Here is a 12130-nt window from a genome sequence, read left to right as displayed (position 1 = left end):
CATCCGCTTTCCCGCTCCTTTAAATACCCCGGCTCATACCAACGCCCAGCTAGGATTCCGATAAAACAGCTGAGATGTCTCGTGTTTGGCTACAGATGTTGTCTAAAAGGTGTAATTAACTCATATAAAAACGGTATTTACTGTCAAGGCCACCAAACTAATGGACTTGAGGTCTTGGTGTTTTCCCAGTGAACATTGGACCTTATTGCAGTGGTTGTCATGCTGCATTCCTGTACAGTAGTCATCTATAGCCTACGTTTCCTTGCCCATGGCTAAGATCCGGTGGCCCCCAGTCCTAAATGTTTGGGTGTCTGTAAAACAAGATCCAGTACTCAGTGACCATTGTAAAAAAAAGTTTTTTCTTTTTACAATGAGTAGTAGTATTAGTCCTAGTAATAGTAGGAGGAGGAGGAGGAAGAGGAGGATAATTTGTGTGTAAAACACTACACTCATTCTTTGAAAGCCCCTGGAAGGGTCTCAAAGGAGGCAGAAGATGCTGTATTCACCGAAAAAGCCTATTGAATGAAAATGACCCTCCCTTCCAGTTAGATCAAATCCACTCTGTATTTTGGACCTCTTGGGCAATACAGAAAAAACTTGTGTGGTTCTCTCTACCTGTTTCACCATTCGCTGGGCTTCAGGGAGGATCCTCTAGCCCTGTGCTCAGCAGTATTCACTCTAGACCGGAGAACATATCCAGAGGTCTTAATTTACTGGTCATCAGGGTCTCCTCCTCCACTTGCACGCATCCCCCCCCGCCCCCATGTCTCACCCCTCTTCTCCCCCGTGTCTCACCCCTTCTTCTCTGCATGTCTCACTGTGTCTTCCCTGTTTCACGCCCATGCCCTCCTCCTTGTCTCCCCCCTATGCCTCACCCCTCATCTCCCCTCCATGTCTCGCTGTGACTCCCCATGTCTCCTCCATGTCTCCCCCCATGTCTCCCCCTTGTCCCCCTTGCTATTTATACCCATCCCTAGGAAACGGGAGTGCACAAAGCTCCACTGTATCCCATGGCTTTTTTAAGGAGAAATGCAGTACATTCCGAATGGAAACGCTGTGATTGACTGGGCACAGCCTGGACGGAGAAATGAGGAATGCCAGAGAAAGGCACAAATTATCCACGTGTGTGATGGCAAATGTTATTAATGAATTATAGATGTGAATTGTTTAATAAGGCGAGCTCTGTTATTTGAGGACATATGCTCATGTGCTCAGGCTAAGGCTGCCGTCTTAAAGGACAGCACTTCTACCTCACACTAGCTGAGTGAAACAGATCCTTCAAAACTTTTTTTTGTTGGTTTATGCTGGTCACACAATGTGATCATAATGACAAAACCAGTGTGTATGTTAATCATTATATTGTCATATTGACCACCTGTCTTCATATCTACTGTAGGAAATGGTGCATCATTGGTTAGACCAGTTATGTAGTGCTTAAGTATCATCTATGTGAGTAGTCATTGGCTGCAAAAATGTGATTATGGGAGAGATTAGGATTATGATGTGATTTCATGGTTATTCACCACCCAGGGTCAAATGTGAACTGTGTGACATGGATATTCAATAGGAAGTAACTGACTGTGAACTGCTAAGTGATCCTGATGTAAGCATACTGAAAGACACAGCACGTATTCCAACTCCGACTTCGACTCCAATTCGCTTCTGGAAGCCTATAGATACTACACACAGAGACATTCAGTTGTTTTTTGGAGTTGCGCATGAGACACAAAACACTCACCAAATGTCACAGCCTCCACTCCCCACCCCCCCCAGCCACCCCACTTTTCTTCCTCCTCCCCCTCTCCTCCACCTCCACCTCTCCACCTCCCCTTTCTCTTTCTCCTCTTCCTCCTCCCTCTCCCTCTCCATACCCACCCAGTAGTGTTCCAGTCAGTTCCAGGTCTTTGTTCCCAGAGCAGGCAATAGGCAGGTTGGGTAGGATTCTGAGGTAGCTGCTGCAGGTCTATGAGCCAGCTGGCCCACTGCCAACTACAGCAGGAGTTTCTCTCTCCTCTGTTTGATATTTACTTTACTGCCTTTTTCAGGGGAACCGGTGGAGCCGGACAGACAGACAGACAGACAGACAGACAGACAGACAGACAGACAGATAGACACACAGTCTGATAGACTGTCGGACAGAAAGGCAGGCCTGTTTCAGTGGGGGAAATGTACTATACGTGCACTGGTGCACTAGGCCTCTCCTGTCATCTCTCTTCTTTATTTCTCCTCCTCTGTGCCAAACTCGATTCTGCTGCACCTGTGGGGCTTGTTGTAATGGTCTTCTCTGGTTCCTCTGGAAAGGCTAGGGCAGTCTTAGAGTTGGGTGTGGGGATGGTGTGAGAGTGAGTGTTTACCTAGGATGAGTGGCATCTCTCTCTCTCTCTCTTCTCTCTCTCTCTCTCTCTCTCTCTCTCTCTCTCTCTCTCTCTCTCTCTCTCTCTCTCTCTCCCTCTCTCTCTCTCTTCCTCTCTCTCTCTCTCTCTCTCTCTCTCTCCATCTCTCTTTTTCTTGGGCAGGGTGGCATTGAGCCTTTGTTAGCTGAAGGATCCCTGTCATGAGAGCTGAGATCCTCATTGTGTCGTCAGACAGGCCATGTCAGTCACTGCATACCACACATGATAACGCCCAGGATCATTATTGTATATCAACAACACTGCAGTAAATATACTCACTGTAAAATATAGAACAGACCACACCGAGCAAGGAGAGTTGTTTTACCTTATGGACACATAAACGTCAGATAGAGATGATATTGACAACACTTCACAAGTTGCCCTTATACACACACACACACACACACACACACACACACACACACACACACACACTTGACTATGACTCTCAGTATCCCCCCCCCCCCCCCCACCATGGGATACTATGGATATGACAATGAAAAATGCCTATACTATGATGACAATGACAATACTTTGATGGCTGCTCATCCCTGGTTAATGTGATCACTCTATAACCTTTGCACTACTGATGTTTACATTACTACCTTTGAACTTACTGTATATTGCACATTGCACATGTCTCCTGATATAGCTTCTTTTATACTTCTGCACATTAGATACTGTACATAAACTACCTCACTGTACATAGCCCATAACTGTATATACCTCTAAACTATACTGATGTTTACAATACTACCTCTGCACATACTGTATATTACATAGTTACCTATCACTACCATCCTTGTAATAATGCTGTAATTAATCTTGGAATGACATGTTGCTACACAGTTATTAATGCTATAATGATATGTTGTAACACAGTAATTACCAGTAAGTGATTGCTTTGTAATTGTTGTTGTTTGTGGCATGGTAATAATGTACTGACTGTCTGAAGTTGTATAACACAGTGAAAGTAGACCGTTTCTGTTTGTTGGTGTCTGCAGGGCATCGTCAGAAGCTGGAGGACCCTCCTAAGACAGGGCTGTTCTCGGACCGTCTGAGCGAGCTGGAAAGGATCCGCCAGACCACCATGAGGCCGACACAACCCACCCGGCAGTCCCTGAATGCTGGCCCCCCCTTCAACCACCAGGGCCAGACACAGATACCAGGTGAGAAGGAGAATAATAATAATAATAACAATACTTTTTTTATTGCCATGCAATTAACTTCAGTCAGTCAATTGTTGGAATTTGGTATTTTATGCTCTAGGCAAGCGGTCTGCCATAGACAGTGACCCTGGAGCAATTAGGGGTTCTGTGCCTTGCTCAAGGACACCTCAACACATGGCAAGCCAGAGTTTGAACCGCCGAGCTGCGGACCCTGTGATCATTAGACACCGGCTCTACCTCCTGAACCACAGCCGTCCCTAATACACAGAACCCAGATAGATAACCTGTGTGTGCACACAGTAGACCCCAGCAAAACCATCTCCTGTTATTAAAGATCCTACTTCTGTACATCAACTACTACCAGACTCAATGTATGCCTCTCTTGTGTGAGAGAAATTAATCACTGAATACATTAGAAAGGGACGTTTCAGCAGAAACTTTGTGTGCTAGCTCAGCTGGCTAAAAGTAGAATGGTAGTGGAAGAACTTTTACACGGTGAGATAGTTCTATGAGATTCAAGTAAGATCAATAAGCTTTTGATGGCCATTAAAAACCCTTGTTGAACATGAACGGTTTCTATTAAAAACAAGTTTCTACAGGGTTCTTAATTTAGAGTTCTAAGAATTGCAGAGGCCTGGGGGTAATTCAGTGGAGTGAGTAAACATCTTCTATGTTAAAATTAGCACTTTGAAGTGTTTACATTTTAAAAAGCATGGGCATAAAAAAAAGAAAAAAGGAAGCAACTTAATTTAGACCTCTCTGCACATTATAACGTTGGAATGGTATGATTAGCATAAAAGCTACAGGAGGAGAAGCAGTGAGAAGAAAATATCATGAAATGATATATGATGAAAAACAGCAGGGTGTCGCTTCGCAAGTACACTAATTAGAGCGAGTTGAAATCTCACACCCCAACATGAGATAGATGCACATTTTAATGGTGGCTATGCTATACAACAGTGAGTCCAGTGCATGAGATAGCAGGTGAGATCACCTGTACCTATCTAGAGTACTCTGAGGTAATGCCATCTCTCACGCTCTCTGTTACCTGATCAGCCATGCCACTGGAGGCTCATCACAGCTGATCTGTTATTTACATGCAAACTTGGCTTGCAGTGTTTGCAGATGGTTGTAAGGTAGGATTTGCAGTATTGACTTGAGTGAACGTAATTGAATGCTGCATCCTTTCTGTAAACATGTTGACCTTAAACTTGAACTCAACATTACATGTCAGAATGATTTACTTGTTTTCAAAAGTATTTGGATCGTATTATTACTGTAAAACATATTGCATTAGAGCATTTATATACAGTACATCTCATTTTCAGGGACATTTTCCTGTTTTCTGGCAAATGTTTTTGAATATTGAAATCTGTTCAGACGTTTAAGTGCAGGAAACCATATGAAAGCATATTTTGATGAGTGTGAGTGTGTGTTTATCTCCTGGGTGTGTGCCAGGGAAGCTCTCTGTCCTGTTTCTGTAGATGTCTTAACAGGCAAACAGGAAGATCTCCTCTGCTAAGACAAACATTAGATGTGTCATTACAGAGGATGTTGCATAACAGCCTCAATTGATACTTACCTCTAAACACGACCAATGAAACACACCAGGGGAATGAGACACTGACAACCTCTTGGGTTTAATCGAACGCTCTCATATCCATTTCAGTAACCTGGGTATGATGGAAGTACTTTGAACCACATTGTCAACAAGCAGTGCACTCATCCATCTCCCCTCCCTCTCTCTCTGTCTCTCTCTCCCTCTCAGACCCGCGCCAGTCCCAGTCCTCTCCTCCGTGGTCGTACGAGCAGCCGTACCCGTCCTACCTGAGCCCCATGGCATCCCCCTCGGTCCACTCTACCACCCCCCTTTCATCCAGCCGTGCCACTGGCCTGCCCGCCATCAGTGACGTGCCCAGACGCCTACCAGGTAAACCCCACCCCCACACTACTGCGCATACCACTACCCACCTCACCTCAAACTGTTTGGACTTGTTCGAGTGTTTCAAGTGTGCCTAGGTCTGTTCACGAGGAAGAAACAGTAACCCACTCCAAAAATAAGACACATTTGGATTACTGTATACACCATGGTTTGTGTTTCCTTACAAACCCACTGTAACTCGGTTTAAAATAATAGGTTTTACAGCCCTACATGTGTACGTTACAATTTGTCAGAAACGTAACACGGGCCTATTATTTACAATGTTGCCATTAGCTAATTCTGAGATGGATGTGAGGAACGAGGCGTGTTCTCAGAGTTTGACTGCTTCCCAAAGAGCGGTTTGGAGGGCTTTTTTTAAACAGTGGAAAAAGCGATTGTTTCCTTTTTTCCTTGCTCCGAGCCTTTGATCCCAGAGGAGTATGGGTAATAACAGGCCCAGGGATAATAACAGGCTCGTGACGGACAAATAAAGTGTCTTTATAGCAATATACGGCTCTCGGAAGGCATGCTGGGTATCTGGAGCGTCCAGTCATCTGTGTGCTAATTTGTTTCTCTTTTCCTCGACGTGAACGCACTTTTAAAAACCCCGAAATGCGGCCAGACAAGTTCTCCCCACAGTACACCTGTTTGACCCACTGCCAGGTGACTTTTTTTCCCCTATGAGTTTATTTTTCTCTCTTTCTTTGTGTTAGTGGGTTACACCCTAATTCCTCCTCCGTGCGCCCGGAGCGAGCGTGAGCGATTAAGCGACGCCACGGTGTGACTACGCATCGGAGGAGTTTGAAATCCTGCCAGCTGCCTTGTCAGCTCTGATTAGTTTGGTTTTCCCCCCCCTGCTTTCATCTCAGGAGCGTCAGGCTTTGTTCTCAAAGTGGCACACACACACACACACACACACACACACACACACACACACACACACACATTCACACACACAAGCCCCCCTCACACAACTCTGACTGCCACTGATGGTACTTAATACCTTCTAAGTGTTACGACAAAGAGTCTCAGATCACAAGACATAACTTTTACACATCCTGAGGTTCAGCATACCTACTGTATTTAGTAGTATTTACTCCCTGCATTTACCTCCCAGTGGAAGGGAAGAAACAGTGACGTTAACATGAGGACATGTGTACATACAGTACGTCTTCCCCGGTTCTTCTAAAGCAAACTGTTACAGTTGGTAATCAGCGAGTCGATTCCAAAAGTTCATCAGTCAAGTCAAACACCAAATTCGGAAGTGAAGTTCAAGAGTTGGGGTTTGTAAAATACTTCCAAATATTTAGACAATGTAGACTGCTTTCATTTAAACTAATGAAGCTTGATCTGGCTCATCATCACACAAGTCTTTGTATGGTTTAAACGACTCCAAATGTGAAACGCAGAAGTCAGGAGTTTATTGAACAGTGCTGTACACTTCTGAGATCAGACGACTCCTCTGTCTATTCCAAAGACAATCACCTACTATTCCTATGAAAATCAAACGGATCTTGCGGAGAGAGGACGTTTAAAGACCCTAATTGACAGCATATGCTATCTGACGCTAGCGACAAACCCAGCTTTGCAATTTCGCCTGCACATAAACACTGCCCCCCCCCCCCCCCCCCCCCTCCACCCCCTCCGCCGCTCCACCCCCCCGTCCCCCGTCCTCCGCCCCCGTCCTCTCACAGCAGACATGGTGACACGGAAGACGCCTAGTGATTTATGATAAGAGCGCCATGGCTGGACTCAACCACTGAGAGGAGGCTGGGGGGGGGGGGGTGTGAGAGGGGAGTACCTCCTATTCTCCTTTAACTTTCTGGGCCCAGCGCGATGCTAGCCACAGCCAGTTAGTGGTTTTAGGGTATTTTTCAGGGTGAAGCTGAGAGAGGGGACGAAGGGAGGGAGGATGGAGGGAGGGATGGGAGGGAGGGAGGGAGGGAGGATGGAGGGAGCAGCTCGACTCTCTCTCTCTCTCTCTCTCCGTCTCCCTCTCTGGAGCCGATGGGAGGCGCGGAGAGGAGCCACATCAGAGCTCAGCCCTGCCTCATTATGGATCTCATGGAAACTGTTTCTCCTCAAAGTGTTTCCACATGTGCTGCTCCTGATTCATCCCAACTGCTATTTTATGTGCATGCAGTATTCACACACACACACACACACACACACACACACACACACACACACACACACAGTGCAGGCATAAACATATACAGACACACATAAACATGCACAGACACACACACACACACACACACACACACACACCCATACACATAGAGACGCATAAATATGCAGAGATGTAAACACACATTAACACAGACACATGCGCAAGCACGCATACATTTATTTGTTAATTTTGTCAAAGTTCAATGAAAATCTACAGTTAAGTCTGATAAATAAGTCAATCATTTGACTTCAAGGCTTCAGATTTGTGTCAAAGCGCAGACAAAAAACATCATGTCAACTCTTATCCTAAGAGGATCATGTTAAATAGGGAAATACATATTTCCCACCACTATTCAGTTTCATAAATCTTTATTGCTCCCAAGGGCAATTTGTTTGTCGCAAATAAGACAAGACAATGACACATGAACAAGACTGACAGGCATTGAGGGAAAGAGATGTGGATTGACTCTGTTACACTCGCAATGTAGGCCTATCGCAGAATATATGTTAAGCCCTCCCTTGAGAAATACTGTACATTTTGGATATTGAAAGATGAAATGTGCTGTGTGTGTGTCCCTCTCTGCAGGTACGTCTGACCTGAGCCCGTTCCCTGGACAGTTTGACCGGCAGTTTCCCGGTCTCTCTTCCCTGACCGAGAGTCGTTTCTCCAACCCGCGGATGCACTACCCTGCTACCTTCACCTACACACCCCCTGTCACATCCGCCATGTCGCTGGGTAGCGCCCACTACCACACCTACCTGCCCCCGCCTTACCCAGGCTCCACCCAGAGCCAGAGTGGACCCTTCCAGACCAGCAGCACCCCCTATCTCTACTACGGAGCCTCGTCCGGTTCGTACCAATTCTCCCTTCCCGGGGGGGACCGCTCCCCCTCCAGGATGATACCACCATGCACTAGCGCCTCCACGGGCAGCTCCCTGGTCAACCCTAACCTGCCCAGTCAGACGGACGGGGGAGTGGAAGGAGACGGCAGTCACAGTAACTCCCCCACCGTGCTCAACCCAGGTGGAAGGATGGATGAGGCGGTCTGGAGGCCATACTGAGGACGGGAGGTGGAGAGGAGGAAGAGGAGGATGAGGAGGAGAGTTGATGTCATGGTTTTTAAAGCACAAAACCTTTCGGGGGAGTTTTGAGTTCTGATTAGCAAAAACAAAAACAAGACAGTGTCTCTCCTGTTCCTCGGAAATTAACAGTGAGATAAAAACAAGAAGAAGAACAAACTTGTATGAACTTGTCTTCCAGGAATGTGTTTTGACCAAGGCACTACAAAGGGAGTTATTCTCAAAGCAATAATGAGAAAGAAACAAGACAATTTTGGTTTACTAGACCCAAGTGGATAAGACATTATTCCAGTTTTATGATATTACATCCACAATTTTAAGGGACGCTTTAGGTTATTTGTAAAAGACGGCTTCTTTTGCATAGTGTTTGTATTTCTATAAGGCTTTTTGCAGAGCATGTTTTTGTACTACGACAATATTACGATGCAGGTTAAGCACTGAGTAGCAAGTGATGAGAGTAACGAGTATGTTACCTTTGGTGGTATGAACAGCAAGTTTGCTTTAAAATGTCTATACGCTCATTTTAAATCAATTAATTTAAATTGTATATTGTTGGTGAAAAGAGGATGTGGATTAAGGATTTCTTTTGGAGTTTTAACTTATAAAGCCATAAATTATGTATTGTATTTGAAACTTGAGTCGTAGTGTAATCTGAATATTTTTGATGCATCTATATATGAGTAAGTTAACAGTAATTTTAAACAGTAATTTAAAGAGTTGAAAACTTTAATTATTATCACCCAAAGATACAATTTTGTAACATTGTTTCCAAAGAGAATGGCAAAACATTTAAGTATTTTCAATCTACAATGACTACACTGCACATACTGCCACCAAACATTTTTGCATACACAATGACAAACAACTGGCTCTGACTTTGGTATTTGGTATGTTTAGTTTTTAAAAATGTGTATAGTGATATATGCAGTGATACATGCAGCAATAATATTTATTGTGCACATTGGTTACTTGCCATTAAACCATTGAGAAGTTGTTACTTCAATCAGGAAAACTAATAATATTCAATATTCAGTGCTGAAAATTGTCAGGTTCAATCTGTTTTCAGTGTCTTTTCTGGGGAGTGAACACATACAAATCATGTTCATTCATTGTGTTCTTGTACCTGTACTCTAAGAGCAGGGAAAGCTTGTACCTGTACTCTAACAGCAGGGAATGGAAAGATTTGTGATAGCAACATTCCTAGATCATCATAGATACAGATCAATCATAGACACAGATCAATCATAGATACAGATTCATAATTTGTATTCCAAAGATCCTGATGGTTGTGCCATGCCTAGTGGTGTGTAGTAGACAGTACACTACTGTTAATGACACGCAACACCTCCTCATGACTGGAATTACACTCAGTTAATTAACAGTCACCTACAAGTACCTTCAGTACGGTGTGTTCTCCATGTCCTGTATATTTTCAATAGAAGCGCAATTGCTAAAGACTCTGTCAGTTCCCTGAGATTGTTTCTGTTTTTTGTTTTTTTATCTGATGTGCAAGAGAAAAAGAAGGCTTTCAAAAAGTTTTTCTTTGTGTCTAACACAAAAGAGCACAACGTCAATATCTATTTTTTTTTCTTTTTTTTTTATGTCTAGAAGAAAAGAAGAAACCCTTCCACAGATACACTAAATGCAGCACACGGTTTGTGCAACACATACAAAAAATCTGTCCTTACTTAATGATTTGAATTTATTTATTTATATTTGTTTTTTTCTTCAGTGTCATGGTTTACCTAATAGGGTTGTATCTTATCACTGTCCAGTATTATTGATCGTGATGGATGATTCTAGCAAAACGGCACCATACACAGTATAAGAAGTGGAGATGTTTACACTAAAAAAGGATTCTCAATATGGGGTTATTGGATGAAGCTGCTAGCGGGAAAACCAGGAACAAACAATATGGGAGAATTTTGTATGTTTTGTCATAAAGCACTTATTTTAGTTTTATTTCTAAAAGCACTTGTGGCTGACAGCCAGCAGGGTTAGTGGGTTTGCTCTTCAGAACAGTTGTGTTGCCACTGGAGTCACACACAATGGATAACACTTGGCTAAACATGTCACTGACATTTGAATTGGATTTGATCTCATAAGTCAGTTGGAATTCATTTTAAAAACACAATATTTGTGCTCTGTTAGTTATGATTTCCAGTGGATGTTGGCAGAACAGCAACACAATTTAAAAGTAAAAGAAAAACATGACTATTTCCAAAGAATCTGGCCTTTCTTCCAATCTCTGGAGTGGATTTCCTGACCTCGGTTTGACATTTAGTGCTCTCAGCGAAGTCTGACCTCCCTTTATTTACGAATAACCAAACCATGAAATGGCATTAAATACATTATGTCATCTAATTCTAGCTAATATAATAAACATTATAATGATATATAATAATATAATTTTTTATCAATTACAATCAGGAAAATTGATAAAACTCCATGATGATGTTTATGTATAAAATACTTCCCAACATCCAGCAAGATCAATAGATGACAACAAAGTTTATGCATCCATCCGGCACTGAAATCATGTTCTCTTCCTCTGCTTTTGTTTGTGTTCTGTGTTTAGTTTTACCACAGTGAGTCAATTCTTAGTTTCCGTCAGATAAACATCGCTTACGCACAGTCAACATAAATGCTGACCATATTATTTAATGACTTGACATGTATGCTATCCAGCTACCCACCCCCCGTGCTTTTGTAAACTTCATCTTTACCTGTTTTGTCTCCTCTCATGATCAGGAAATGTTATGTTAAAAAGTCATTAGGTTTTTGTACACTGGCTCCCTTGCACGTACTGCACAGAGGAGTCTCCTTCATTCAATTCTGTTTTTGTTTTCTGTAACTGTTTACTGTTACGCATCATCTCTCAAAGGTCACTTGGCAAAGAGTTTTTTTTTTAAGGGACTAACAACCTGACAACAGTGAGTGAAATTGGCATTGTGATTGTACATTTGTTTATGTTTTTAAGAATAAAAGAGGATTTTTTTCTTATGTACTTTTTCATTGATCTCCATGTGGCATCATTTGGAACGATATCAGATCAATACCTCCACGGCATATTCATGTCTCAACGATGAACCCTGTCCTCTGTCCTTGAGCACATAATACAGTATGTACCATAGCATATCAGAGCGTAGCACATAACCACTGTGCACCTACATGACATGACTTGGTCAGGCTGAGGTGACCCCTGACTGACCTGTTAGTCTCCAGTGTGATGTGTGATGTATAATGTATTGTCCACATCTTGCAGTGTCATCCTCGGACGTGCTGTTCAGTCTGGATCAACATTGTCTTTGGACTGCCTTGGGCTGGAGCCCACCACACAGACCTGCTACTGCCAGTGCCTCTGCCATGGCTTTGTTTCACTACTAGAGAGAGAA

General features: G+C 43.3%; 1 protein-coding gene across 2 annotated transcripts in view; it reads left to right on the top strand.

Annotated features, from left to right (window-relative positions):
• Positions 1–8717, top strand: part of runx2b (RUNX family transcription factor 2b) — a gene marked incomplete at both ends in the record, with an annotated part of 39420 nt that extends 30703 nt beyond the window's left edge. Inside the window, 3 exons of one of the 2 annotated variants that reach the window (XM_080534670.1) lie at positions 3398–3562; positions 5331–5492; positions 8242–8717. In XM_080534670.1, the coding sequence (XP_080390796.1) occupies positions 3398–3562; positions 5331–5492; positions 8242–8717 (803 nt within the window). Of the gene's footprint in view, positions 1–3397; positions 3563–5330; positions 5574–8241 lie in introns of both variants that reach the window. The other variant, XM_080534669.1, reaches the window with a different exon arrangement.
• Between the last annotated feature and the right edge of the window lie 3413 nt (positions 8718–12130).

The sequence above is a fragment of the Nansenia antarctica genome (genome assembly GCF_963989245.1).
Source record: "Nansenia antarctica genome assembly, chromosome: 1".
NCBI lineage: Eukaryota > Metazoa > Chordata > Actinopteri > Argentiniformes > Microstomatidae > Nansenia > Nansenia antarctica.
This window is presented reverse-complemented; position numbering and strand designations above follow the sequence as displayed.